The sequence below is a fragment of the Ostreococcus lucimarinus genome, chromosome 5 (assembly GCF_000092065.1).
Source record: "Ostreococcus lucimarinus CCE9901 chromosome 5, complete sequence".
In the NCBI taxonomy this organism is placed as follows: domain Eukaryota; kingdom Viridiplantae; phylum Chlorophyta; class Mamiellophyceae; order Mamiellales; family Bathycoccaceae; genus Ostreococcus; species Ostreococcus sp. 'lucimarinus'.
Window position 1 is genome coordinate 212,428 of NC_009359.1, and position 26,662 is coordinate 239,089.

At 60.7% G+C, this 26,662-nt stretch overlaps 15 protein-coding genes across 15 annotated transcripts; 8 read left to right on the forward strand and 7 right to left on the reverse strand.

Annotated features, from left to right (window-relative positions):
- Positions 1-33: 33 nt before the first annotated feature.
- Positions 34-1,143, forward strand: OSTLU_31602 (predicted protein; the record flags this gene model as incomplete). The annotated part of the gene is made up of 1 exon (XM_001417671.1): positions 34-1,143. The coding sequence occupies one exon, from the start codon at positions 34-36 to the stop codon at positions 1,141-1,143; it is 1,110 nt and encodes a 369-aa protein (XP_001417708.1).
- Positions 1,144-1,519: 376 nt separating this feature from the next.
- OSTLU_39000 (predicted protein) lies at positions 1,520-3,168 on the forward strand (the record flags this gene model as incomplete). Its single annotated transcript, XM_001417672.1, has 2 exons — positions 1,520-2,079; positions 2,364-3,168. 2 exons carry the CDS (start codon positions 1,520-1,522, stop codon positions 3,166-3,168), a joined length of 1,365 nt encoding a protein of 454 aa, XP_001417709.1.
- A 1,930-nt stretch (positions 3,169-5,098) lies between these two features.
- On the forward strand, positions 5,099-5,419 carry OSTLU_9330 (predicted protein; the record flags this gene model as incomplete). The annotated part of the gene is made up of 1 exon (XM_001417673.1): positions 5,099-5,419. A coding segment is annotated over one exon (321 nt), but the record flags the coding sequence as incomplete, so codon positions are not given.
- Positions 5,420-7,089: 1,670 nt separating this feature from the next.
- Positions 7,090-7,587, reverse strand: OSTLU_92726 (predicted protein; the record flags this gene model as incomplete). The annotated part of the gene is made up of 1 exon (XM_001417916.1): positions 7,090-7,587. The coding sequence occupies one exon, from the start codon at positions 7,585-7,587 to the stop codon at positions 7,090-7,092; it is 498 nt and encodes a 165-aa protein (XP_001417953.1).
- A 915-nt stretch (positions 7,588-8,502) lies between these two features.
- Positions 8,503-9,366, forward strand: OSTLU_31607 (predicted protein; the record flags this gene model as incomplete). The annotated part of the gene is made up of 1 exon (XM_001417674.1): positions 8,503-9,366. One exon carries the CDS (start codon positions 8,503-8,505, stop codon positions 9,364-9,366), a length of 864 nt encoding a protein of 287 aa, XP_001417711.1.
- Positions 9,367-9,430: 64 nt separating this feature from the next.
- OSTLU_38745 (predicted protein) lies at positions 9,431-11,122 on the reverse strand (the record flags this gene model as incomplete). Its single annotated transcript, XM_001417917.1, has 1 exon — positions 9,431-11,122. One exon carries the CDS (start codon positions 11,120-11,122, stop codon positions 9,431-9,433), a length of 1,692 nt encoding a protein of 563 aa, XP_001417954.1.
- A 311-nt stretch (positions 11,123-11,433) lies between these two features.
- Positions 11,434-11,694, forward strand: OSTLU_31609 (predicted protein; the record flags this gene model as incomplete). The annotated part of the gene is made up of 1 exon (XM_001417675.1): positions 11,434-11,694. One exon carries the CDS (start codon positions 11,434-11,436, stop codon positions 11,692-11,694), a length of 261 nt encoding a protein of 86 aa, XP_001417712.1.
- A 25-nt stretch (positions 11,695-11,719) lies between these two features.
- On the reverse strand, positions 11,720-13,803 carry OSTLU_15350 (predicted protein; the record flags this gene model as incomplete). Its single annotated transcript, XM_001417918.1, has 2 exons — positions 11,720-12,576; positions 13,743-13,803. The coding sequence occupies 2 exons, from the start codon at positions 13,801-13,803 to the stop codon at positions 11,720-11,722; spliced, it is 918 nt and encodes a 305-aa protein (XP_001417955.1).
- Positions 13,804-14,191: 388 nt separating this feature from the next.
- OSTLU_31611 (VIC family transporter: potassium ion channel subfamily H) lies at positions 14,192-15,610 on the reverse strand (the record flags this gene model as incomplete). The annotated part of the gene is made up of 1 exon (XM_001417919.1): positions 14,192-15,610. One exon carries the CDS (start codon positions 15,608-15,610, stop codon positions 14,192-14,194), a length of 1,419 nt encoding a protein of 472 aa, XP_001417956.1.
- Positions 15,611-16,070: 460 nt separating this feature from the next.
- OSTLU_31612 (predicted protein) lies at positions 16,071-17,959 on the reverse strand. The gene has a single exon (XM_001417920.1). It carries the CDS (start codon positions 17,798-17,800, stop codon positions 16,085-16,087), a length of 1,716 nt encoding a protein of 571 aa, XP_001417957.1. The 5' UTR covers positions 17,801-17,959; the 3' UTR covers positions 16,071-16,084.
- Positions 17,960-18,995: 1,036 nt separating this feature from the next.
- On the forward strand, positions 18,996-19,444 carry RPL35 (Ribosomal protein L35, component of cytosolic 80S ribosome and 60S large subunit; the record flags this gene model as incomplete). The annotated part of the gene is made up of 2 exons (XM_001417676.1): positions 18,996-18,999; positions 19,077-19,444. The coding sequence occupies 2 exons, from the start codon at positions 18,996-18,998 to the stop codon at positions 19,442-19,444; spliced, it is 372 nt and encodes a 123-aa protein (XP_001417713.1).
- Positions 19,445-19,690: 246 nt separating this feature from the next.
- OSTLU_5358 (predicted protein) lies at positions 19,691-20,614 on the reverse strand (the record flags this gene model as incomplete). The annotated part of the gene is made up of 2 exons (XM_001417921.1): positions 19,691-20,095; positions 20,138-20,614. Coding segments are annotated over 2 exons (882 nt in total), but the record flags the coding sequence as incomplete, so codon positions are not given.
- Positions 20,615-21,100: 486 nt separating this feature from the next.
- Positions 21,101-21,865, forward strand: OSTLU_31615 (predicted protein; the record flags this gene model as incomplete). The annotated part of the gene is made up of 1 exon (XM_001417677.1): positions 21,101-21,865. The coding sequence occupies one exon, from the start codon at positions 21,101-21,103 to the stop codon at positions 21,863-21,865; it is 765 nt and encodes a 254-aa protein (XP_001417714.1).
- A 176-nt stretch (positions 21,866-22,041) lies between these two features.
- Positions 22,042-23,874, forward strand: OSTLU_49610 (predicted protein; the record flags this gene model as incomplete). The annotated part of the gene is made up of 2 exons (XM_001417678.1): positions 22,042-23,509; positions 23,558-23,874. Exons 1-2 carry the CDS (start codon positions 22,096-22,098, stop codon positions 23,872-23,874), a joined length of 1,731 nt encoding a protein of 576 aa, XP_001417715.1. The 5' UTR covers positions 22,042-22,095.
- A 193-nt stretch (positions 23,875-24,067) lies between these two features.
- OSTLU_92729 (predicted protein) lies at positions 24,068-24,631 on the reverse strand (the record flags this gene model as incomplete). The annotated part of the gene is made up of 1 exon (XM_001417922.1): positions 24,068-24,631. A coding segment is annotated over one exon (564 nt), but the record flags the coding sequence as incomplete, so codon positions are not given.
- Positions 24,632-26,662: the final 2,031 nt, after the last annotated feature.

Sequence of the window (26,662 nt, forward strand, 5' to 3'; positions counted from 1 at the left end):
CGCACTCCCCATCGCGCGCGCGCGCCGGTCGTCATGCCCGCTGCGTGCGCTCAGAGCGCTCTTCGCGCCGCCGCGCCGTCCTCGAAGCGCGTCTCCGCGCCGTCGTCGCGTCTCCGCGCCGCGCGCCGCGCGTCCGGCCCCGCGTCCGCGCGAAACCTCGCGCGCGCGCCCCGCGGCGTGAGCGACGCCGGTGACTGGGCGTGCCCGCTGAACGGATGCTCCGTGAGTGACCTTCGCGCGAAGCGGTTGATCACGGCCATCAAGACGCCGTACCTCGCGAGCGGCAAGGTGGACCTGTTCGCGTACGACGCGCTCGTCGAGCAACAGATCGCGGGCGGCGTCGAGGGACTGATCGTCGGGGGCACCACGGGCGAGGGACAGCTGATGTCGTGGGACGAACACATCATGCTGATCGCACACACGGCGCAGCGGTACGGCGGGAAGGTGAAGGTGATCGGAAACACCGGGAGTAACTCGACGCGAGAGGCGGTGCACGCGACGCAGCAGGGCTTCGCGGTCGGAATGGACGCGAGCTTGCAAATCAATCCGTATTACGGAAAGACGTCGCGAGCGGGTCTTTTGGAACACTTTGAGGCGGTGATGGATCTCGGGCCGGCGATCGTGTACAACGTGCCGGCGAGAACGAGCCAAGATATCGTGCCGGACATAATGTTTGAGCTGGCCAAGCACGCGAACTTTGCCGGGGTGAAAGAGTGCGAAGGGAACGCGCGGATTAAGCAATACACCGATAATGGGGTGACGTGCTGGACTGGAAACGATGACGAGTGCCATGATGCGCGCTACGACGCCGGGGCGGTGGGGGTGATCAGCGTCACCTCCAACCTCGTCCCAGAGCTCATGCGCGAGATGTTATTCGACGGCCCGAACCCGGAGCTTCGCGACAGGCTCCTACCGCTCATGAATTGGCTCTTCGCTGAACCCAACCCCACGGGCATCAACACCGCGTGCGCCATGCTCGGCGTCGCACAGCCCGTGTTCCGCCTTCCCTACGTTCCGTACGCCGCGGCGTTGCGCGCGCAGGGCGCCGAGCACCTCCGCGCGGTCGGCTTGGACGCCGTCGCCGGCGACGGCGCCATTCGCGATCTCAGCGACGCCGACTTCACCATCCTTCGCGACTGGTGATCATCGATCATCATCTAAGCACACCTAGCAGGCTTTTATCTATTTAGCGATAACTGTTACAACTGTTCCCTTCGCACGCTCGAAGATTTGAAAAAACCTAACACGCGGGTGTTTTCTTGTTGACAGTCTGTCGCCGAGCGCGGCGCGACGCCACCGCGCGACGCCGAGTCGCACGCGCGTGATTTCCGCGCTCAACACTTCTCACGACACCGTATCGATGATGCACGCGCGCGCGCTGACGTTCACGCGCGCCGTCGGCGGCGATCGTCGCGCGATGCGCGCCGAGCACAAAAAACCGGCGGCGGGACGAATCCGCGCGGTGACGCGCGCGTCCGGTGAAGACGACGAGATCGCGCTGCTCGAAAAGGCGCTGAAGATGGCGAAGACGCGCAAGGCGAACGGCGAGGCGAGCGCGGCGCCGGCGGCGCCCGCGGCAGGTGGTGCGTACAGCGGCTCATCATTCAACGTCAAGACGTTCAACGCGATTTCACCGGTGGGTTTGAACAAGTTCCCGAAAGGGAAGTACGCGGTGAGTGGAGACGATAAGGAGCTGCCGGGAGACCCGATGGCGATGATGCTGCGGTCGCACAAACTGCAAGTGAGTGAGGTACCGTCGACGGTGCGAGGCATCGTGCGCTGCGGCGCCGGTACGAATAACATTCCGGTGAAGGAGATGAGCGAGCTTGGTATTCCGGTATTTAACACCCCGGGTGCGAACGCGAACGCGGTGAAGGAGCTCGTGGTGTGCTCTTTGCTCCTGGCGAGCCGTGGGATCATCGAGGGTAACAAGCACGTGAACGATGTCATCAACGTTGAAGAAAACGGCGACTACGCCAAGATTAGCGTGCGCATCGAAAAGGACAAGGCTATGTTCGGTGGTACTGAAATCGAGGGCAAGACGCTCGGCGTCATCGGTTTAGGCGCTATCGGTTCTCGGTACGTTTCGTTTCGCTCGCGCGTTCGCCGGTTAAATTCGCCGGTTAAATTTCGTCGCTCGACGAGCGACGAGTCTTCCTTCTCAAAGGAATGATGATTCTCAATTAGATGTTTGATGGCGTTCAATCGACGGTCATCGTCGACGGACGTCGCTGAGACTACAAAATTGAGGCATATCCATTCTTTACCTGACCTTTGAGTCGTTTTCGAACTCTCGCGGCCGTGTGGTTGACTCTCACTCGGCTTTTGACTAACCGCGTCTCTCGTTTTTCGCTTTGTCGCAGTGTCGTAAACGCCGCGCTTGGGCTCGGCATGAACGTCATCGGTTATGATCCGGTGCTTTCTCTCGAAGCCGCGTGGCGTCTTCCGGGGGACAAGATGTCCCGAGCGGACGACTTGGATGAACTCTTCGCTTTGGCGGATTACATCACCATCCACGTCCCGTACATCAAGGGTGTCACCCACCACTTGATCGACGCCAAGTCTTTGGCGAAGTGCAAGCCGGGCGTGAACTTGCTCAACTTTGCTCGCGGTGAAATCATTGATGGTTCCGCTGTGCGTGCGGGCTACGACGCGGGCAAGCTCACGGGCAAGTACGTGTCTGATTTCTCGGATCCGGATTTGATGGGTCACCCGAGGCACATCGTGCTTCCGCACTTGGGCGCGTCGACAGAGGAGGCGGAAGAAAACTCCGCCGCCATGGCGGCTGATACGATGATGGATTTCCTTGAAACCGGTACGATCCGCAACTCGGTGAACTTCCCCACCACCATTTTACCGCCTCACAAGAACTCCTCCGGTGCCCGTCTCTGCATCGTCAATAAGAACGAATCCGGCGCCCTCGGTGAGATCACCACCTTCCTCGGCACGCAAAACTGCAACATTCTTCAACAGATCAACACCTCTCGCGACAGCGTTGCGTACACGGTGATCGATTTGGAAACCTGCCCCGAAGATCCGGGTGCTTTGCAAGACTCCCTCGCCGCGGCGTGCCCGATGGTGATCTCTTCTCGCTTCATCGGCTCCGTCTTCAACGACGAGCTCGGTCAACCGGGGACGTACTTTTGGGTTCGCGAAAACGGCAACTAAGCTTTCGTCCCCGCGAGTATTCCTCGCGTCGAAGATCTATCTTTCTTTAATACAGCACTTTAGCACGAGCACCAATCGCAGATGCATCCATAAGGAGTCTGACTCAGCCTTGATATTTGAGTGGTGCGACCGAGCATTACTCGTGAGAGTTTGCCCATACGACGTCAAAATATCCCGAAAAAAGGGCTCGTCCCGACACAGCATGGAGCGCCGATCGACGCGCCGCGCGACGAGTAGCGCCCCCGCGCGCGCGAAGCGCACGCCCAAGATTAATTCCCAGTTTGCCCGCGATTTTGTCGTGGGAGAAGTCGCGCGACGCACGCGCGACGACGCCGATGGGAAATCCCGGGTCTCTGGCGTCGGCAAACTGTCGAGAAAAAGTGCATCGAAGAAGAAGAAGGTCGCGAACGCACTGCGTAAGCGCTTGTTACGCCAGAAAAGAGCGTCGGACAACGCAACGCGATGGCGCGTGGGATTACGGGCGCGCGCGCCGGCGATGAAGGCGACGAGTTGTCGAAATCTGGTCAAAGCGGTCACCGCGGGGTTACTGCACGAAGCCAACGCCGTAAAGGCGACGTGGTTGAACGGCGCGGGCGTGACGATCGCTACCGAACGACGGTCGCGAATGCGTGTTCGGACGAGTGCGTGGCATTTGGAACGTCTGTCGTCGTTTATCGGGGACACGAGTTCGTCGTTTTGGGAAAATCATCCGGATTTCGTCGTCGGCGGCGACGCGACGAGCGACGGCGACGAGCCGAAACGCGACCCGTTCGTGCAGTGGATGTGTCGAGCGAAGGAACTGGCGCCGGATGTGTTTAGTCGTGAAATGTCTTTTGCGCGGGAGTTTTCGCGTGATGGCGCTCGACCGTTTACGACGGCGATACGTATGATTGATGAGTGGACGACGTCGAGTCTTCGCCGATTGCACGCGCACTTTCCAGGATGTGTCGATGATAGCTGGAGAACTGGCATTCCAAGAGACATACCGCTCTTGCCGGACCCCGAGAGCGTCGACAGAGAGCATGCTGCGGGAGAAAGTGAAAATGTGATCGCATCTGATGTGTCGGCAGACGCGAGTGCAAACGCTCTTCAAGGCTTCGTCGCCGCGCCGATGTCGCACGCGACGCCGGCGCCGGTCAGCGAGAGCGGCGCTCAGCTGAGTTTCGTCGCGCAGGTTGCCGCACAAAGCTTTGCGCTCGACGCATTTCCTATTCTCCCACTCGAAATCTTACCCGTAGAACACTTCGTGCTCGGGCTCTGGAGTTCTAAGAACGCGACGACACCCGGATCACCGCCGTCAAAGCCAAATGATACGTTTTCGCTACCCTGGCTGGATTCGGCGTGGATCGACCTGATGGATTCAACCCCAAAATCTCCACGAAAGCAGCGAGCGCGAGTATGGCGAGGAAAAAATTTGGACATGATCGTGTACGGCGAAGATGAAAAGCAAACGTGGGCTTCGAAGATTGCCGCGTTTCTCAAGCGCGCTCGATCGGCACTTGGTAATAGAGTGCTCGATCGTGGGGCTTGGGGAGGGTCCATTCTCGATAGTCTCATCGGCGCAAATCTCACACAAAACGTCAGCGATGTATTGTCGAGTACGGCGTTTATGAACCTTGCGGCGAGGTTTCCGTACAACGCATCGACGGCGGAGCAGCACGACTCTCGCGCGTACATTCACCGAATCGTCGGCGAAATGTTTGACAGAATCCGCGAAGGCATCGAGCCGAAGGCGGTGGTTGTGCCCGATGAACTTCCAGGTAAACCCATCGATGAACTCTCATTACGCCCCAAACGCACGGTGGTGAAGAAGAAACTCAATGCGAAGAAGGCGAAGAAGGGTCCACTGCGCAAGTCGAGAAAGGTGGCGGCGGGCGTCATCGAGCAGGTCCTGGCGAGGCCAGATCCGCCTCGAACGGAACACACGACTGATCAGGTAGACTGGTACGCCGTTTTGGACGCACCGCTCGTTGAAATCGTCAAGTGCATCAGATGCCGTGGCATGCACTGGATGCTCGCGCGACGCATCAAAGGTATTTTGAAACGAGTCATGGCGCAACGTGGATGTCTTTCGCTTGAATTTTTGCGCGACACGCCGACAAGAGATGCCAACGAATATCTGCTCGCTCTCGACGGTATGGGCGTGAAGACGACGTCTTGTGTGCTACTTCTTGCGTTGCATCGCACAGACTTCCCCGTCGACGTTAACGTCGGGCGTATCATGGCTCGTTTGGGTTGGGTGCCACTCGAGAGCGAAACTGCTCTTGAAGAGCTCGCGCAATACGCTCCTGAACCTGCGGTGTATACTTTCTTGCGCGAACGTCTTAACTCTTTCGGCGTTGAGATGCTTTACGAGTTACACTACCACATGATTACACTGGGAAAAGTTTTCTGCGGTAAGCGCCTGCCAAACTGCGGTGCGTGTCCACTTCGGGATGTTTGCGAATACGCCAAGCAAGGCGGCAAGTGCGTTGATCGACCAGACGGGCACTCTGGTCTCGCGTCTCTGCAACCAGAACTTCCCACCAGAGCTCGACCATTGAATGACATCGAGGATATTGGAGGTCAAACTGTGCCGCGCACTTCGAATGTACACGAAAACGTCGCGAAAGATGGCTCGTCGTACGTGCTGAAAGCCATCATCGCCGCCGGCGTGGAATGGGACAAGAAGGGGCGACCCGAAGGTGCACTCGCGACGAATGTTTTACTCTTGAGCGCGGCAACATCGAGAGAAGATGTTCAACTTGCATACGTCCGCCTCTCTCGTGTGGTTCACCCGGACAAGAACTCTCACCCCGACGCTTCGCTGGCGTTCAATTACATCACCATGGCGCGTAAAGTTGCGCTCAACATCACAAACAACGACACGTTGGCTCAGAATATCGAAGCTGAGCTCGAAGAAATGATCCGATTATCGGTGGAAGACGTAGAGGAAGTGCCCATGGATGAATTTACGGGCATGGAGCTCAGTGAAACAGTCATCAAAGCAAGCAAAGTTCGCGCCGAAACACTCGGATGGTCGGTGCCGACGACTTTACTCCCGCGACAAATCATTGACGAACTTGGCGGTGAGTCGAGTGCGTGTGGCTGCATCATGGTTCCCTTGGACTCGAACTTGAAATCACTTGACGAAATCACAGCCAAAACGGTAGACGTCGCAATTCTGGTTCCTTGTATCTCGGCGATGAAGAAAAAGTTCCCACTGCACGGCACGTACTTTCAAGTCAACGAGGTCTTCCTCGACGAAGTTTCGTCGAATGTTCCGCTCAAAGTCGAAAAGACACAACTCTCGAAATGCAAGCGCATAAGAGTGCTCGTCGGAACGTCCATCGGAAGCATTGCTCGTGGAATGTCGCGCGTGCAAGTCACGGCGGCGTTTGCGAGTCAACGCATCTGTGTTCGAACGTGGAACAGAACGACCAAGCGTCCCGGACCGCTACCGCGATGGCTGTGTCCGTTCTTCCCGCAACCCGTGGAGAGACCTCTCGAGCCCGAGCCATCGCCTTTGACGAAGAACGGTCGACCGATGAACCCGACGCCTTTGTCGCCGGTATCAGTGCTAACATTGGCGCAGAGTCCGCAAATCGCGACCATGGCCGCCGCAGCGCCGGTGGATTCCGTCGAGCACAGACTCCTCGAAGAATTTCAGCGAATGTTCAAGGGCAAATCAAAGCCCAAGATGCCACCTGGCCTCAAGCGCGCGTTCAACGAGTCCAACGATGGTTCATCGCGCAAACGTCGCGCACTGTTCCCAAAAGTTCTTCGGCACCAGAAATGCGGATTCTGCCGCAATTGTCTCAATCCCAGTTTTAAACAAGCGTGTCTCACGCGGCGTAATCAGATGCGTCTGAGCATGGCGTCGCCTACCGCGTGAGAGCGCGAGAAATAATCAATGTTACATCACGATTACAACAAACGTTTCTACACTCTGTACGATCTTCGCATTGCGAGCGTTTGCGCCAGCGTCTGCCGAATGTAGGGCACAACCAACGCCTCGGCGTATTCCACGACAAAGTCCGCGAGCGAAGGATGATGCAAACCGTCATTCAACGGTTTCATCTCATCAATCGCGCGCTGAATCGCTCCCGGCTCCTCAAACAGCACCTCCGCCGTCGACTCCACGACCGCTCGCAACCGTTCATCGTCCAACGACACGTCCATCGCCGCCGCCAACGCTCTCGTCGCGTCTCCCAACCCCTTCATCGCGTCGGCGTCGCCCGCCGCGAGCAAGCATCGCGGCGCGCGTTCGACGACGCGTCCCAAACACACCTCCTTCATCGGCAACGCCGCGCGCACGTTTACCAGCGCTCGCTGAATCTTCGCCGCGTCCACGCACACCAACGCCGCCTCCGGGCACTTATGAAACACCTCCCCCGCGCGAACGCCCTCTCCGCAAAATCTCTCGAGCGCCTCGCACATCGTCGCGATGGCGTGATGATCTCTAAAAATCTCCCCGACCTCGTCCTTTCGATGTCGATTCCCGAGTATGAGCAACCGCGTGACCCTGGTCTCCGAGTCCACGCCCACTTCGCGCCACGCGCGTCGCGCGTCGCTCTCCCACGCCCCGCTCATCGCGTGCATCGCGAGCGAGTTCTGCGCGATGCCGTCGACGCCCCACTCGCCGTAACTCCGTCGGTCGTCGTCCCTGAAGTCGACCGCGCGCGGACGGCGCGCGCGCGTCGTCGCGCGCGCGGACCCGCGCGCGAGCGCGACGCGCGTCGCGACGCGCGAGCGCATCGCGCGCGCGCGAGTGACGAAAGTCGTTAGCGCCGCAAACGACGACGCGCGCGCGCGATGGCGACGCGCGACGGCGCGAGCGCGCGCGCGACGTCGCGCGCGACGAGCGCGACGTCGCGCGCGACGACGGAGTTCTGGCTGACGATCCCGCGCGCGACGCGACGCCCCGACCCGACGCGCGCGGGCAGGGAGACGATCTTCTACGACGTCGCGTGCGCGCTCCACGGCGATCGCGGCGACGGCGCGAACGCGCGCGGACGAGACGCGGCGCGCGTCGAACGCGTCACGCGACGGCGGTACCGCGAGTTCGTGGCGCTGAAGGAAGATTTGGATGAGGAGTGCGGCCGCGGGGCGGCGCCGGAGGCGCCGCCGCGAGAACGGTTTCGTCGAGTGAACGCGGACGAGGGTAAGGTGGAGGCGCGAAGACGGCGGTTGGAGAGTTGGTTGTGGGGGGTGCTGGCGAACGAGGCGTGCGCGAAGAGCGAGGCTTTGGGACGGTTCGTACGGTTGGGGGCGTGCGAGCGGGCGCTGCGGCGCGCCGAGGCGGCGGCGGCGGCGGAGGCGGTCGAGGCGAACGCGGAGGGGGGAGAGATCGCGATGACGCCGGAGTCGACGTCGGTGCGCAAGATGGACGCAGTGACGCCGGAGATGGTGACGAATCCGAGCGCGATTCTGTCGTCGCCCGAGAGCGAGGCGAGTCCGTATGAGCCGCGGCGGCGAGCGATCGAGGAGAGCGAAGCGGCGGCAGCCACCGCCGTTGATGCGCTGAATGCGACAAATGAAGAGATGCGGTCTCTCAGGGAAGAGCTCGAGGCGACGAGGGAGTGCTTGAAGGATGCGCGCGCGACCGCGGCGGCGGCGGAGGAAAAGTTTTCCGATTTCGAAGTCACATCGCGGAAGGAAAAGAAAGTGTTGAGCAAGGAGATTCGCTCGCTGCGGCGCCAGCTCGAAGCAGCGAAGTTGGATAAAAACGAACAGGCAAACATCATATCCGCGGAAGATCGCACGGCGGTGCTGCGAGACGTCATGCACGAGGTGAGCGTGTTGCGCAATCGAGTTCAAGAGTGTACGTATGAGAAATTACTGTCCGTGGAAGCGAGTAGCCCGCACGGACACGCAGGTGGAGATCCGAACGAGCTGCTTGCTGTGAGCGATAACCGATTGGCCGTGTTGCTCGCCGAGACGCAGATTATGATATTAGGCGGCGAGGACGCTCAGCCCTCGATTTCGGATTCCCCAGAGAGCGCCGAGGCAGAACAAGAGCTCCTGAACGCCGAGCGCGAGACCCGACAGACGTTCGCAGACTTGCTGTCGGATCTCATCAACACGCGCAAGAGTATCAATTCGCTCTTACGCAAACACTTTGCGAGAAAGAACGAACCGGCTTCGACGACAGGACTTAGCAGTCGCGTGACGAATCTCGTGGGCGCGATAGAAAAGAAACTGACCATTCCTCAATAGCGAACGGTCGTGTAAAATAAATTGCTTCTACTATTACGTGCTAATCTAAGACCGCAGCCGCACATCACAGACCGGTTTGCTGCATTTTCTTCCCTTGCGCGTCGAAGACGTACTTCTTGAATCGCAACGTGAGCTTTCCGTTCCCTGCACCTTTCTTGATGCCGTTCGAAAAGTAAACCTTGTACTTGCCGCTCTTCCCGAAACCGCCCTCTATTGTGCCGCACTCTTGATTCGACGTCCACACGCGCATGCCCAAGAACGCAGTCAGGTCGGATTCTTTTTTAAACATGCCTTTGCCGATGACGGTGCGCTCATCTTGCACGCGTTCGATCGCACCCTCGCGAGATTTCATTTTGAACACGCGAAGCGAACGAATCGCGTCTGGTTCGCGCTGCGTGTTAATGTGCTGAAGCATTCTCCCGTGAAACGCGAGTCGACACGTGTTTTGATGGATGTCGGTGTCGAGACGCGACGCGATGTACAGCTCGTCCGTCGGCACCGTAATCGGTTGCTCAAACTCCAACAGCGCATACTTCGCGAACGTCGGAGCGTCGAACGCGTCGACGCCCCCAGCCTCATCGACGATCGCCCTAGCCTCAGTTTCGGTCAAAAGCTCCTCGCAGTGCTTGTACTCCTTGGACGCGTCAAAGCCAACTTCGGTCAACTGCATACTCGCCAAAGCATCCGAGAGAGCGTTTTCACCACCTCGTGAGACGTCGCCGAAGAAATGAACCGTCGCCATCACCGTCGTGTGCCCGATCGTGATGTGAAACTTTGCGCCGCATTTCACAGCGCTCTTGAAAAACCGAATTTTACTCGCGCTCACGATGGCCGCGTCGAATGTGGGCACCGTGTTCGGTTCGCACACTAAACCGCGCTCGAGGACTTTCGCATCCAACCCCGCGACGCAAATCCCCAATCGATCGCCGCGCGCGCACGAATCGACTGACTTCTTGAACATCTGCATGGACTTGATCTTCTTCTCAAGTTTCAGATGCGGAATCTCAATCGTATCCCCCACGGCGACGGAGCCCCGAAGCGTCGTCCCCGTGAGCACCGTCCCTTGCCCTTTCACCGGAAAGCAGTGATCGACGGCGAACAAAAACGCTCCTTCCGCTTCGCGCTTCTTCTTCACCTCCGGTATTAACTCCAACAGCTTCGTTTTCAGCGCCTCGATCCCGATCGGTGGGTCCCCGCCCGAGTCCAGCGCCTGCGAATCCGCCCCGCCCGGCCTCGCGCTCACCGGCAACATCGCGCATCCCTTAAACTTTGTCTTCGCGAACACGCTCGCCAATTTCGCCTGCATCTTCGCCACCTTTTCCTCTCTCACCTCCTCCGCGAACGCATCGATCTTATTCACCGCCACGATCAGTCTATCCGTCGTTATTTCCCCCACCACCAAGCACTCCGCCGTCTGCGTCTGCACGCCCTTTTGCGCGTCCACGACCAAAATCATCAAATCGATGATCGACGCCCCCCCCAGGACCGTCTTTATCAGCGACGCGTGTCCCGGGCAATCCACCAGCGTGAACTGCGCGCCGTCGTACGCCTCGCGCGTCGCGTCGTCGACGTCATCAGGAAACTCGGCGAGAAACGACGAAAATCCAAGGTCGAGCGTGATGCCCCGCGCCGCGCTCTGCGGGCACTTATCCAGGCTCGCCGTGCTGAACGCCGTGCTGATCGCGCGCGCGAGCGACGTCTTCCCGCTGTCGATGTGCCCGAGGACGCCGACGTTGACGTTCAGTCGAGGTTTCATTGCGCCGCGCGCGACGCGCTCTGATGCCATCGCGTCGCGTCGCGCGCGCCGAGGACGCGTCGAGCGCGGCGCGCGCGCGCGCGGCGACGCTCGTCGACGCGCGCTGGCCGCGTCGGGGCGACGGGCGCGGGTTCACGGGCGCGCGCGCGGCGCGCGAGCGCGACGGGGCGACGCGGTGCGCGCGCTTCGTGCTCGAGGTGGCGAGCGACGACGACGACGACGAGGGCGACGAGGGTTGGCGTTGCGCGGGCGCGTGCGTGGTGGAGGATTCGTGCGCGGTGCGCGGGCGCGAGGGCGCGAGGAACGGGATGATGCGGAGCGTGGTGGTGGACGACGCGATGAGACGACGCGGGCACGGCGCGGCGCTCGTGCGACGAGCGACGGCGCTCGCGCTCGCGGAGTGGGACGTCGTCACGGTGTGGTGCGAAAAGGGATTGGTGAAGTTTTATGAGAGCTGTGGGTACGTGTACGAGCCGGCGAAGGGGCGAAGGTACGCGGAAGACGACGAGGCGGTGCTGCGAGCGACGCGCGATTCGGTTAGAGACGCTCGCGGGATATCTACCGGTGGGTGATTAGAATTAGAAGTGCAATCGGAGTTTAGACGGAGTAAGTCTTCGAGCCGTCCTGGCGAACGTCGCCGCGCAGAACGAGCTCGGCGATGTCCTCGCACGAGCCGAGGAAGAGCGGCGAGCGCTCGTGAAGCGTCGTCGGTTTCTTGTCGAGTATGGTTTCGACGCCGTTTGTCGCTTCGTCCGAGCAACGAATGCCATCAGAAGATGCCGCACCGGCGGCGCGAGCGACGAAGGCGAGTGGAGCCGCTTCGAAGACAACGCGAAGGTGCGGTCGCGGGTTGCCACACCATCCGCCGTAAATCAGCGTTCGGTGCGCATCCCCGACGAGCGAACAGATGTATCGCGCGCTGTACTGAGAGCCGCTCTCGCCTCGACCGTTACGAATATCATTAATGTACGACTTCAAGCCTTCGGGCCAGTCATCAAATCTGGCGTCGTTGAGCGAGTACACTTGACCTCTGGGAGGGCACGACATACGTTTGTTTGCCACGGCGAATTCGCCGTCAAACAACGTGTACTCGACCGCTGGACCTTCATCGCCGCACGCAAGAACTAACGTTGTCGCGCCGCTATAGTGCGCGTATCCAGCGGCGACTTGCTCGCGCCCTGGTTGCACGGCGTTCTCTTCGGCAGAAGCTCCCTCGATAGCGCGATATACGCCGAAGATTGACCCCACTGGAACATTGCAGGCAATGTTTCGCGAGCCATCGAGCGGATCAATGCACACGACGTAACCACCGTCGACATTCAACACAACAGGCGTGTCATCTTCCTCGCTAGCGTAGTACTTGACACCTCCACACTCCGTAAGGTGCCTTTTAAAGATGTCATTCGCCACGACGTCGAGCTTTTGCTGCGAATCGCCGGAAGCGTTACTTCCACCTGCGGCGCCGAGAAGTTCGCTGCCTCGCAAAGGCGCGCTCGCTAAAGCACTTGCGAGCTCTTTACTTGCGTTCGCCAGGGCGACGAGGACTTTACTCAGCATCAAGCGTTCTGTGGGCGAGCTATCGCGACCGGCGAAAGATTCGCATTCATGAATTTGTGAACCGACGGCGAACTGTCTTGCCGGATTGGAGTTCCATTGGACAACGCCGTACTTACCGGTGACCATCCAGCTTTCTTCCTTCTTGGCCATTTCTTGACGTTCACGAGAAATACCGCACCCCAGCTCAGCTTTCAACGTACGCAAAGCTAATAGTGGTGCGGGAAAATACGCCGAGACGTCTTCGAAAGGCGTGTCCAGCTCCCACAAACAATCATTAAGAAGCCGCCGATAGTTCGCGTCTCCCTTGATGATGACGAGATCTGAAGACTTCAAGTCATCGTGAGCTTTCCGCGGGAGCGCCCATAACGGTTGTGGCTGGCACCATGCAAAGTCCGGTGTGATCGCCCACGCGCCACTACTGAGATGCGCCGCCCATCGACGGCCCATGACAGCCGTGTCCTCGTCCTCGCTCTTCATCATCGCGTCGATGGTATCTCTGCAATCCTTGTCCATCGCATCCGACACAAAGACAGGGTGCGCCTTGACGCGAAGGATTACTCGTTGCACAGCACCGCTGGTGATCAGCGCATCCGCGAGTGCGAGGTCGCTCACAAGCTCGAAGCCGGCGTTGTCAACGACGATCGACACGTCACGCATGCCCTTCGCGAGCGCTGTGGACACCCGTTCGCTATCGTCCCACAGAAGGTACTCTTCACCAGCGTGTAGCGCTTCGACAAATGCCTCGCTTGCGCGATTCGATCCATCGCCATCCGATCCAGACTCAGGCCATATACTCAGATCCATTCGGTTTCCCCAAAGTGCCACCATAACAAAGAGTCGAAGTTCTTCGGCGAGCGTCGACGCAGTCTTGGCTCGTTTTGAGAAAGAGTTGGCCTTCTTCGCCAGAGACGCCGCTGCCTGCGCGCCTGCACGCAGGCCATTCATTTTATCTACCGAGAACGGGTCGAAGTTAAAGAGCTTGGACTCTGAATCGAAGTAACCGATGGCGTTCAGGATGCGTCGATAAAAGTAAAACTCGACCAGAAGCCAAGGCGCGTCTAACCACGTCGTTCCAATCCACGGATCAAGGATTTCGCGCCACGTCTCGATATCAGGACCACCATCCGGTGTGATGTGTTCGATGACACTCGTCGACGCCGTGGAGAGCTCAGCCTCGAGTCTACGTAGTTTAATCTCTGCGTCGCTCCCGGGCGTGAGTACAGTGGCATTGTCCCTGAAAACTCTTCCAAGAATGTCTTCACGAAGACGGCGATTCACAGTGTCGTACGACCACGTTCCCGGGACGTTGTTCACGATCACGGGTGGCGTGGAACCGTCCCAAGTGCGCGGGCCCGCTGCGGCGCCATTATCCATCCGTCCCGCTCGTCTTCGCAGAGACGCTCGACTCTCCCTGAGCATCGACGACGACGTGCGACGCGACGAAGGAGACGCCGTTGATGCCGTCGACGCGCGCTCGTGCGCGCTCAGTGCTGCGCGCATCTTTGTAGCGCGTCACTCACCACTCTCGCGCATGGCGACAAAGCGCGCTAAAAAAGACTCCAGAATGAAAACTCGATAGGCGAGCAATTCGCTAAACTCGTCGTCTTCGAGGGATCGAATTTTCTCTAACATTATCTGCGCCAAGAACGGGTGAGACTTGAAGATTTCTTCGATGGCCGATGCGCGCGCGCGCCAGAGTTCGCACACGGTGAGCGCCGAAGCGCGGACTGATTTTCTTCGTTCGGGTGGAATGAGTTCGTCCAATCCAAAGTAGCACAAGTACGCATCGGCTTGCCCAGTGAGAACAGCGATCATTTTGCGCTCGTTGGGACTTGAAATTGCCACGACTCCTTCGGTGACGACGTAAAAGTAACCAGAATCTATGACCATTCCAGGCTCGATGACGACTAGCTCGAATACACTCACGATGTGCTGACAAAGGCCGTTCGAGACGTTCCCGAATATTCGACCAACGTTCGGCGCGAGCATGTGGTGCGCCATGGACGCCATTAAATCAGTCGGCAATGACTTCATGATTTCTTCGTTTTCTCGTAGGAACGTGCGCCGTGGCTCGACTTCTGAAATGAACGACATGATGTGCCTCCTGATGTGCGTCGGTGCGTGTTGCCGATCGAGAAATGCGTGCACACGCGTCACGCGTTCTCGAAATTTGCGCTGTCGCGACATCGTTGTTGAAAGTGCCTGAATCGATGCTCCCATGCTCCCAACGAGATAGGCGAAGAAGATCGCGCCCACGATCATCGCTACGGTCGATATGCAACGCTCGAGGTCATTCGATCCCGCAGAGATGTCGCCAAAACCGACGGTCGTGATCGTGGCAGTGGCAAAATATAGTGCAACGATGTAGATTTCGGAGTTTGACCCATCTGCCAAGTCCGCCTGCGTGAGCCAGCTTTGATTACGGCCTTCCTGAATCGCAACGAAGATGTAGACGCACGCCACAGAATGGACCAAAAGCGCAAACACGAGCAGCGTCTGCGCGATGAATATCACCATCGGAGTCATACGAAACAGCTTCATGAACAAAATCTCCGGCGTCGTCAACGATGAACCAGTCACTCGAAGAACTCGCAAAAGACGTAGAATTCTCGTTAGGCGTTCCACCGGTGTGGATTCGCCTTTAATCGAGGCGATTATTTGCACGACAAACGGGACGCTCACTATCACGTCCGTGACAAATGAACCTTCAAGGATGTATATCTTACGGATGAGTCTGGGAGTCGTGATGAGCTTCCGTCGCCCCGTGGAGCGACACGTCAAAACTTTGGCTTCTAAGAAGTTGACCACAAACGTATCGATGAAGAAGAGCGCTCCTGCGACGAAATCGATAATCGGCGCAGCACTCAACCCTCTCCCTTTGAGCTTCATCGGGTAATCAAACGCTATGACAAACGGTTCAATGACAGACATCATCACTGTTACCGCCACGATGATCACGTTCCAAGCAAGCTGAAATCGCGACGACGGGAGAAAAAGAGATTCCCACCGTGGCCGACGATGCCGCGTTCTTCGCGCGTCCTCTTTCACGTACGCGTAGAACCTACTCGAATTCACCAACACGCCGTGTTTATACGATTCTCGCACAAGTGTAGACTCGAGATCATCTTCTTCTATCACGAAACCTTCGATATCTTCCTCTTGCTCAAGACATTGTGACAACGGCGTGGCTCTGCGCTCTACGACTCCTGGTCCACCGTGCGCAAGCCTTATCGCAGCAGAGATGGCTGTGCCGCCCCAAGGTAAACGATCGCGCGTGCGATCAGAGGATAGCAGTGCTTGCTCGAGCGATCGGAATGACATGCGAAACGGTTAGGAAGGAGCGCGAGGTATACTGTGGGGGCACCGGCGTCGTAACTACGATGTGTTTGGAATACAATACTATACTCAAAGTTTGAGAGATGGCTTGTTCTTCGCGGAGTCTGACTTGCTCTTCTTCGCCACACCGCCGCGCGCGGCGTCTGCGTCTTTGGCATCTTGGAGCATGCCGAAAACCTTGCTCGATTTGGAGAAATCGGATTTGGATTTCCCAGCCGCCGAACCGACGGCGAGCATCGCAACTTTCGGCGCCTTGCGCGTGAAACCAGCATCTTCTTCTGCCTTGTGCTGGGCCTCGCGTGCGCGGTCTCGTTTGGCCTTGACGCGATCTTTCTCTTCTTGCGCGGCTTTGGACTTCCGTTTTCGCTTGGCACGACCAGCCTTGCGTTCCTCCTTGGTGAGTTCGTCGTCCGCCTTGACGGCGCCAGCGGCGGAGCCGCGCTGTCCGCCCTTGCCTTCGCCTCCCGCGAAGACTTCCTCGGGCGCCAGACGTTTGGACTCGTCGAACGTCAACGGCACAATATTCCCCTTCGCACGCGCGGCGAGTTCCCGATCGATCTTCTTTTCGAGATCCTTCGGATCCTCCACCTCGCCCGTTTGCAAGAGCACGTCCAAGCGATACGAAAGCGTGGCCCAGAGCTTCTTCACCTCGGCAACCATGGGGTCTTCCTTCTCGCCGAGCGCGACGCCAGCCTTTTGACGCATGTACTCATCGGCGTAAATATCACCTAAACCCTTGGTAGACTTGGTGTCGTCGAGTTGTGGGAGCTCCTTGCGTTCGCGCTCCTCCACGGGTTCGACACGCTCGACGTCGTCGAATCGGCCTTCGATGATTCGCTGCTTGATGATTTCCTCGAGCTTCTGGGTTATCTCTGCGCTGATCACCGGCGCAGGTGCCATGACGTGCTCGAACTCGAGATCAGTTTCCAACGCGCTATTCATCGGCCGCTCTTTTGCTGCGGCTTCACCCTTGAGAAGCCAAGACTTTTCGCCGATGGCCGCGGCTTCGAGCTTTTCGATTTGGCGCCCGAGCGCTTCTTGTTGGCGCTGGAACGCCGACTTCGGACCCGACCGCGGCACTTCCTTCTCGTCGTCGTCGATGGCGTCGCTATCGCCGTCTTCGCCCTCCGCCTCCGCACGAGCAAGCTCGGCGTCCAAATCCGCGTCCAGCTTTCTATCCAACTCATCGAGCTCTTCTTCGTCGCCAGCGACGAGTTCGTCTTCTTCGTCCTCTTCTTCCTCGTCGTCGTACTCGTCCGCGTCATCGTCATGGTTTTCGATTCCACGACTACCGGCGATACCGGTCTCCAACTCCCCATCCAAATCGTCATCCTCTTCGTCGTCGTCTTCGCCGTCCTCAAGTTCGTTGAACATGTCCTCCTCCTCGTCGCTCAACTCGTTCAGTTCAGCGTCTGTCGAAGCGCCGAGCTTGCCACCCTTGCGCCCACCGAGAGGCTGCCCCTGGCGCTTGCCGAAAAAGTCTTCAAACATTAAATCTTGCGCCTTCTTGCCCTTGGTGGCTTTCCTCGTCGATTTTTTCTTGCGCGCGCTCGCGCTCACGCCGGCGAGTTTCGCCGTGTACGCCAACGCGTCATCAAGGTCATCCTCCTCGTCAGAGTTCTCGTTTTCGTCCCCATCTTCGTCGCTGTCGCTCATGTCTCCGTATATGTCGAGCATATCGTCGTCTGACTCGCCCTCTTCGTCCGCCGAGCCGCCGTCTACTTCTTCGTTCGCGCGACGGCGCTTCTCCTCCTCGACGTCTCCTTGATCCATGAAGCTCTCCATCTCGTCCAAACTAAACATTCCAGGCTTTTGAAAGATCTGCGCGGTGCGATCACTTCCGCTCGATTTCTTACCGCTCTTCGCGCGTCGATCGTCCCGTCCTTCGTCGTCGTCTTCGCTTTCGTCTTCGCCGCCGCCTTCGTCGCTTTCGCCCTCGTCTTCGCTCTCGTCGTCATCGCTCCCTCCCTCACCCTCATCGATCGACACTCGAAACAACTTATCGACGTCTATCTCGCCCCCCCGCGCGCCTTTCCCGCCCAACGCTCGCACCGCGCGCTTACACGCCGCCAACACCGGCGCCGTCTGCGCGTCCACCTGCGTCCACACCTGCTCGCAATCCAACCCATCGACCACGAGTTCGTCCCCCAGCGGCAGCGCGATCGTCCGCGCGCCCTCTCCCGCGATCACCGCTCGCGTGAGCCGCGCGAACAGCGCGCGCGCGGCGTCCCGCACCGCCTCGCGCGCCTTCGTCGCCGTCGCCTCCGTCGAGCCGCCGCCGCCGACCGCGCGTTTCCGCCGCGCGCCGGGCGCGCGCGACGCGCGCGGCGTCGCCCCCGAGTCCGCGAGCGTCGTCGCGAGCGTCGTCGCCCATCGCGCGTCGGGCACCGCGGGCGCCGCCGCGGGCGCGCCGCGCCGCCGCGCGCCCATCGCCGCGCGTCGCGAAGTCGCGCGTCGGCGGGCGCGTCCACACTACGAGGATGCGCGCTATCTGTACAGGCAAACAGTGAGAGATGGTGGTCGGTCGGACGCGCGGGCTCGGCGACCGCCGCGCGCGCGCGCGCCGTCTCTTCACGACGCGCGACTTCACGCGATGGGTGCGTCCTCGACGAGCGCGCGCGAGCGACGCGAGCGCGACGACGCGGAGGCGCCGCGGCGCGCGCGCGGACGTCGCGCGCGACGGCGACGCGACGCGCGCGGACGTCGCGCGGGCGCGACGATCGCGCGTAGGGTCGCGGTGACGCGCGCGATGACGCGCGCGCGGGGCGCGACGCCGCGCGTCGGACGCGGCGCGCGCGCGATGGGTGTGGATGATATCGCGCGCGCGCGGTGCGCGCGGGTCGACGCGCGCGGGCGCGCGCGGGCGACGCAGGCGAGGATGACGGGGGCGACGCTGGGATGGGGCGAAAGCCCTAACCTCGCGATGGCGCGATGGACGCGGGGCGACCGCGGCGCGCGGACGGCGCGCGGACGCGCGGAGATGGGTGAATGCGTGAAGCATAAATATTTCGCGCGCGCGATCGATGACTGACGACGACTCGCGAACGTTTTATCGACGCAGTGCACCTTCGATGCCACGAACTCCGCGAGCGCTCCAAGCACGACTTGAAGCAGCAGCTGGAACAGTTGAAGACGGAACTCGCGGCGCTGCGAGTCGCGAAAGTCACGGGTGGTGCGCCCGGTAAGCTTAGTAAGATTAAGCAAGTGAGACTGGCGATCGCGCAAACGCTCACGGTGATGCGTCACAAGCAGTTGAACTCGTTGCGCGAGGCGTACGCGGGGGCGAAGTACACGCCGCTCGACTTGCGACAAAAGAAGACGCGCGCGATTCGCCGCGCGTTGACCAAGTCCGAGAAGGGTGCGAAGACTGTTCGCCAGGCGAAGAAGGACGCCGCGTTCCCGAAGCGCAAGTACGCGCTCAAGGCGTAAAGGAACTGCGATTCTTTTTCGTAGAAAACTTCTTTAGGATGGACGTGACGAGATAGCTTTGTAATCGAATTCCGGCGAGATTTCGACATTCCCGGCGCGTTCGACCATGACCCGCGCGCCGCGCAAGCTCGTGTTTGCTGTCGTTGAATGAATTAAATCGTTGCTACGCGACGCGTGTACAATTCACGCCGCTCTGCTATTTGGGGAGTCGTCGTCGTCGGCTTGCGGCGCCGGCGCGTTTTTGCGCGTCTCTTCCTCGGCAAACTCTTTCAAGAGCTCTTCTTGCCGCGGCGACAAATTTGCGGGCGTCGAAACGCTAAACCTAACAAACAAATCACCGACGAGAGCGGTGCCGAGAACCGGCAAACCGCGCCCGCGCAATCGTAACTGGTCTCCGTGTTGCGTCGCCTTGCGAACCTTGACCTCGACTTCGCCGTCCATCGTCGGCGCCTTCACCGTGCCCCCCAAAGCGGCGGTAGGGAAGGGAATATCGATGCTCGTGACCAAATCGCTTCCGACGCGTCTAAATCGCGGATCCATCCTGACCTGGACGTTGATATATAAGCTACCTACGCGCCCTCCGACGCCGCGAATGCCTTCGCCGGCGACGCGCAGTCTTTGCCCATCCTCGACGCCCTTTGGGATGTCCACCTTGACCTCTCGCGCGGGCTGCGTCTCACGCTTCCCTCGCACGTTCGTCACCGTCTCTGGAATGTTGATTTCTCGGCTCACGCCGCGGCGGACGTCATCCAGGGTTATTTGAACGTTTGCCTGAATATCGCGAGCGCCGCCGCGACCGCCGCCGAAGAAGTCTTGCAAAACTTCCTCGAACGGATCGAACCCACCCGCGCCGCCGCCGCTCTGGTAAAACCCTTGGAATCCACCTCGTCCGCCGAAATCTTGGAACCCGCTGAACCCTCCTCCCCCGGCCCCGCCCCCGCCGTTCTCCATGCTCTCGTAATTCGCGTGTCCGACTTGGTCGTACGCGCTTCGCGTCTTCGCGTCCCTCAACACCTCGTACGCCTTCTGCACCTCCTGAAACCGCTTCTCCGTCTCCTCGTCGCCCTTATTCGTGTCCGGGTGATACTTCTTCGCCAACGCGTAGTACGCCTTTTTAATCTCCCCCGCGCTCGCGCCGCGCTCCACGCCCAGCACCTCGTAATAGCTCCGTCCCGCCGCCTCCGCCCGCGCGCTCGCGCGAAATCCTCGCGCCCGCGCCGCCGCCGCCGCCACCGCGCTCCCGATCGTCGTCGTCGCCGCCGTCGACCGTCTCGCGAACCCATCGCGCGCGCCGCGCGTCGCCGTCGTCGACATCGTTCGCCGCGCGTCGCGCGCGCCCGCGCGTTCGATCGCGCGCGCGGCGCGTCGCGCGACCGCGATCGCTCTCGCGCGCGACATGTTCGTCGCGTCGTTCGACGCGCCGCGCGTCGCGCGACGCGAAGTGCGCGCGACGACGCGAATTCGCGCCGACGCATCCGTCGAATCGCTCGCGCGGCGAAAACCTCGACCGCCGACGACGCGACGCATCGCGACGCGCGAGCGCACGCGCGAGCGCTCGACGCGCGACGGCGCGCGAACGAACGCGCGCGAGCGATGCACCTGGCGCGCGCGATGGCGTTCAGAACCGCCGCGCGAGGCGGAGGCGCGCGCGTGGCGATGCCCTCGAACGCGCCGGCGCGAGCGCGAACGTACCGCGCGAGCGACGTGACGTGCGGACGCAAGGCGGCGAAGATCGCGCAGAAGAAGGGCAAGACGGACGCGGCGCGCACGAAGCTGTACGGAAGGTACGGGAAGCTGATCGCGCAGACGGTGAAGCAGGGAGGGAGCGCGGACCCGGTGGCGAACGCGGCGCTGGGGAAACTGCTGAAGCAGGCGCAAGCGGCGAACGTGCCGAGAGATTTGATCGAAAGAAACATAAAAAAGGCGGCGGAAGGGAAATCTGGGGATTACTTTGAGCTGACGTACGAGGTGTACGGGGCGGGAGGGGTCGGGATCGTGTGCGAGGTGCTGACGGATAACGTCAACCGCGCGGCGAGCGAGACGAGAACCGCGGCGACGAAGGCTGGGGGCAAGATGGCCGAATCGGGAAGCGTTATGTTTAACTTTAATCGACGCGGCGTGTGCGTGCTCGACGGTGGCGACGAAGAGGCGGTGTTTGAGGCGGCGATGGAAGCCGGCGCCGAGGACATCGTTCCGCGACGCGACGGCGCCGAGGGTTGGGACGTCGTCTGCGAGCTGGACGATTTCTCCGCCGTGCAGGACGCGCTCAGCGAAGCGGGATTCACGATCAACGAAGACACCGGGCTGAAGTGCATCCCGATCAACGAGATCGAGACGAGCGACGAAGACGCCGACGTCAACGACAAGATCATCGACGCGCTGCTCGATCTCGACGACGTCGACGCGGTGTACTCGCAATAAAATTCGCGTCGAATCCATTCTTAACTCATTTAATACGCACATCTTCGCGTTTCTTCCGTTTTCGCGTCGCCGCGCCGCGAAAGATGCCGATTACCCGCGCGCGGCGCCGCCGCCGCGCAAAGTCTTCCCAATCCCCGCCCTCGGCGACGCGTTTTCCCTCACAGTCACGCGCGTCGCGCCCCTCGCCCTTCCGCGTCGCGCGCGGACGAACGCGAACGCGTTCGCGCGATATGTCCGCGCTCGATGTCTGCGTCGCCGCGTGCGGCGCCGCCGCGGACGCGACGTGCGCGACGGCTTGCTTCACCGCGTCCGGCTGGGAGATTCCCGCCGAACCGTTCCTCCCGAGGACGCCGAGCCTGATCCTGGGGTGCTGCCTCATCCTGCTCTCCGCCCTGTTCAGCGGCCTCACGCTCGGGCTGATGTCGCTCGATCCCGTGGGGCTGGAGATCATCGCCGAGGGCGGCGACGCCGAGGAGCGCGAGTACGCGAAGCAAATCATTCCGGTGAGGAAAAACGGAAACCTGTTGCTGTGCACGCTGCTGCTCGGAAACACGGCGGTGAACTCCATGATATCGATTTTGATGGCGAGCGTGACGAATGGGATCATGGGCTTGTTGGTGTCGACGCTGAGCATCGTGATTTTGGGGGAGATTACGCCGCAGGCGCTGTGCTCGCGGCACGGGTTGTACATCGGGGCGAAGACGATTTGGATCATGAAGTTTTTCATAATGTTACTGTTCGTCGTCGCGTGGCCGATATCGCTCGTGCTCGATCGCATACTCGGGGTCGACATAGGGACCTTTCACACGACGGAGGAGTTGAAGCACTTGGTGCGCGTGCACGTGGAGAAGCCGCAAGGCCAGGAGGAATCGGGGTTGAATCAACAAGACGCCACGATGCTCACGGGGGTTTTGGAGTACAAGCACATGACGGTGGCGGACGTGATGACGGATCTAGACAAGGTTTACATGATTGAACTGAACACGAAAATGTCTTTCGCCGTGTTGATGGATATTTACAAGAGCGGGTTCACACGCATTCCCGTGTACGAGGGCACTCGCTCAAACATCGTGGGGATTTTGTTCACGAAAGATTTGATTCTCATCGACCCAGACGATGAAATCGAATTGTCCGCAATCTTAGCGTTCCACGGCGGTAAGAATGGTGGGTACATTCGCTATGTTAGCGATAACACGACTTTGGACAAGGTGTTCCTCGAGTTCAAGACGGCTCGCATGCACTTGCTATGCGCGCACTCCGAAGACGGGCCGCCGCGCAAGGATGGATCAAACGCTCAAGTCACGGGTATAATCACGCTCGAAGATGTGCTCGAAGCGCTCATCAAGGACGAAATTATCGACGAGACGGACAACTTGATTGACGTAAACGAGCCAACGTCAATCGTGGAAAGGCGAGTGACGTTTCGCGGCGCCGATCCGACCAAGTTTATGAGCGTCTTCGAACACAAGATGAACGAAGAAGAGAAACTCGGCGAGAATGAAGTGAGTGCGATCGTCGCGTTCTTATCGTCGAACGTGGCGGAGTTTAAAACTCTCGGCGAATACCACAAAGTGCTGCGCAAACTCATCGAAACATCAAATGTCGTAGAAAACGATGACACGAGCAGTAGCGATAGCGAAAATAGTACGATGGGGACACCGGGCGTGCACAGGGGACGCGAATACGACGAAGACCTCTTGTACAGAGCTGGAGAGCCATCAGACGTTTTTACGCTCGTCCTTCAAGGTCAAGTCAAAATCTTCGCCGGCTCCGAAGACTTTGAGTCTGAGCTCGGTCCTTGGTCGTACATAGGACAAAATGCGCTCATCACAGACCCGTACGTTCCTGATTTCCGCGCGTACAGTTGCGGTGGAACGAGGGTGTTGAAGATTGCTCGTGCGGACTATAAAGCCGCGCTGGCGAGCGCGGCGGTGAAAGCCATGGGCGCGGGCGCGAAGAAAAGAGTGCAGCTCGTGGGATCGAAAAGCTTTTCCGAGACCGAGCGCTGATGAGCACGAAGTAACAGTACATTATAGCGGCACACGACGACGAACGATAGGGTCACGCATGTGATAAAATTTACAGCAACGAACGCATTCTCTTAAACCGAACGCGCGTTTTGGCCGACGAAGACGTTCTCCGTCGCGATTAAAACGTACAACAACGCGTCACTGGTGCGCGATTCAGACGATCTCTCCATCTTCAGCGCGCACCGCTTCCCTCGTCCATCGACTTTGTCGACGATTGCTTTTCAAAATCCGCGAAAATATTCCTTCTAACCTCAATCTTCTTCTCCGGCTCCGCGTCGTGTCGAGGAAAATGTTCGAAAGCCGCCGCCTCCGAGTCCCCTCCCTCGAAATCCGCCGGCACCCTCGACGACGCCACGCGCACGTACCCCGTCCCTCCGCACGCCTGACACGTGCTGATCGTCTCTTGGTGCCGTCCTCCCCGTCGCGTCGTCGACATCACCAACTTATTCCCGCCGCACTTGCCGCACCTGCGGTCGTACACCTCCGTCGACTGTTGAATCGTGCACGTGTCCAGCTCCTCCGCCGACGGCTCGCACTTCGCGTCGCCGAACGTGCTCTTACCATCGGACGGTCGAGGCGGGGCGACGTGGTACGTTATCGGCAGACCGAGCGGTCCGTCGCGCGGCGATGACGACGATGACGACGTCGATGCCTTTGACGATGACGAGGCGACGCGCGGCGCGCGCGCGACGCGCGCGCGGCGATCGACGACGCGATGGACGCGACGATGCGACACCGCGCGCGTCGTGGACGCGGGCGCGAGTCGGGCGCGCATGGCGAACGCGCGCGGTCGTGTGCGGGCGATCGCGGTCGTTGCGGTCGGTCGTTGCGGTCGGTCGATTTTTGGGAGAGAGCGCGCGCGGGCGAAAAACGACGCGGACGACGATCGCGCGCGGCGGAGGGACGAGTCGCGGAGACGAGCGTAAAGTACAGCGGATGTGGCAACACGCGCGCTACGGGCGCTCCGACGGCGCGCTCGCGGCGCTCGATCGCTTGAGACGCTTCGGCGGCGCTTCGGCGGCGGCGCGACGAGATTTCGCGCTCTCGCGCGCGCCGGTGAACGGCGCGCCCATCGGTGGGAGCAGCGTCACCGGTGGACGCGACGTCCAAGGTTCGTCGATGACCGGAAGCGGCGGCTCGCGCGACTCGGCGGCGTCGGCGCGGCGACGCGCCGCCGTCTTCTTCGTCGCGCCCCTTCGCGCCTTCGTCGAGGACGGCAATCCATCGGACGGCATCCCGTCCGACGGAAACCCATCGGAAGGGAACCCATCGACGAGCGCCGCGACATCGCCGGTCAACACCGCCTCCTCGAGCGTCTTCGCGCGTCCCCTCAATTTCGCGTTTTCCTTTCTCAACCGCTCGCACGTCGTCTTCGTCGTCTTCAACTCCCGCCTCAACTCCTCCGACGCCTTCGCCGCGTCTCCCGTCGTTTCCGCGTCCTCACCGCTCGCTCTTCGCGCGCTCTCCGCCGCCTCGCGCGCTCCTCGCGCGCTCCACGCCTCCCTCGCGCTTCGCTCCGCCGCGTCTCTCGCCGCCTCCGCCTGCATCCGCCGTCCCCGTTCCTCGCTCGCCATCTGTCGCGCCACCGCCACTTGCTCCACCGCGTCCGCGTCCGACAGCACCACCTTCCTCTGCGACGCGCATCCCGCGTGCAGCAGCTCCAGCGCCTCGTACTTCGTCTTCAGCGCCACCAGCGCGTCGCGCATCTTCGACCGAATCGTCTCGCTCTCTCGCAGCGCCTCCCGCACGTCCGCGAGCGTCGCGCCGCGCTTCGGCGGCGACGTCGTCGCCGGCGCGTTCGTCCGCGTCGCGCGGTGCGCCGCGCGCGTCGCCGGCGCCTGCGCGGGGTTGCGCGCGCGCGCCGTCATTCGTCGTCGCGCGCCGAAATGCCGCCGACGCGCTCGACGACGCCGACGCGCTCGACGACGCGCGCGCGCGTCGCGACGCGCGCGAAAAGACGCGGGCGCGCGTCGCGCCGACCGGCGCCCGGCGCGCCGACGACGCGCGCGCGCGAGGACGCGAACGACGACGACGACGACGTCGGCGCGCTCGACGACGTCGAGCGCGCGGTGTTCGACCGCGCGGACGGCGCGTACGCGACGCCCGAACCGGTGGCGATGGACGCGATGCGAGAGATCGAGCGAGCGAACGCGCGCGCGATGCCGGCGGCGGAACGGGCGCGCGAGGAGGCGTTCAGGACGATGATGCGACGCGCGAAGGCGCGAGAGGATAAGTTGAACGCGGCGGAGCGAGCGCTGAGCGTGGACTCGTTGTTGGTGTTCGGCGCGGATGGGGTGCTGCCGGAGCTGGTGAACGCGAGAGTGGCGATGTTCGGCGTGCTCACGGGACTGGTGGTGGAGGTGACGACGGGGAAGAGTTTCTTCGAGCAGTTGGCGTGGAACGCGACGCACGGCGTGAGCGAACTCGTCGTGGGGGCGGTGATTCTGGCGAGTTGCTTGCCGAGTTTTAGGGCTGAGAGCGATGGAGAGACGATTTTTGGGTCCGGGGCGTGTAAGTGGAGGCGGGATAAGACGGCGCGCGCGGAGAGAGGGTACTTGGTGGATCCTTTGAATCTGGACGTGCGAACGCTGCCGGGGAAGGACACCGTGCTCGGACGCGTCGGATGGGTGCCTTTCGTCGAACTGCTCAACGGGCGGTTGGCGATGATCACGATCATCGTTCTGTTCGCGGGCGAACCGCTACTCGGACATCCGTTCTTCACGTCCCCGTGAGCGTTTAGGAGATTTGCACGATTTTAATTACAACG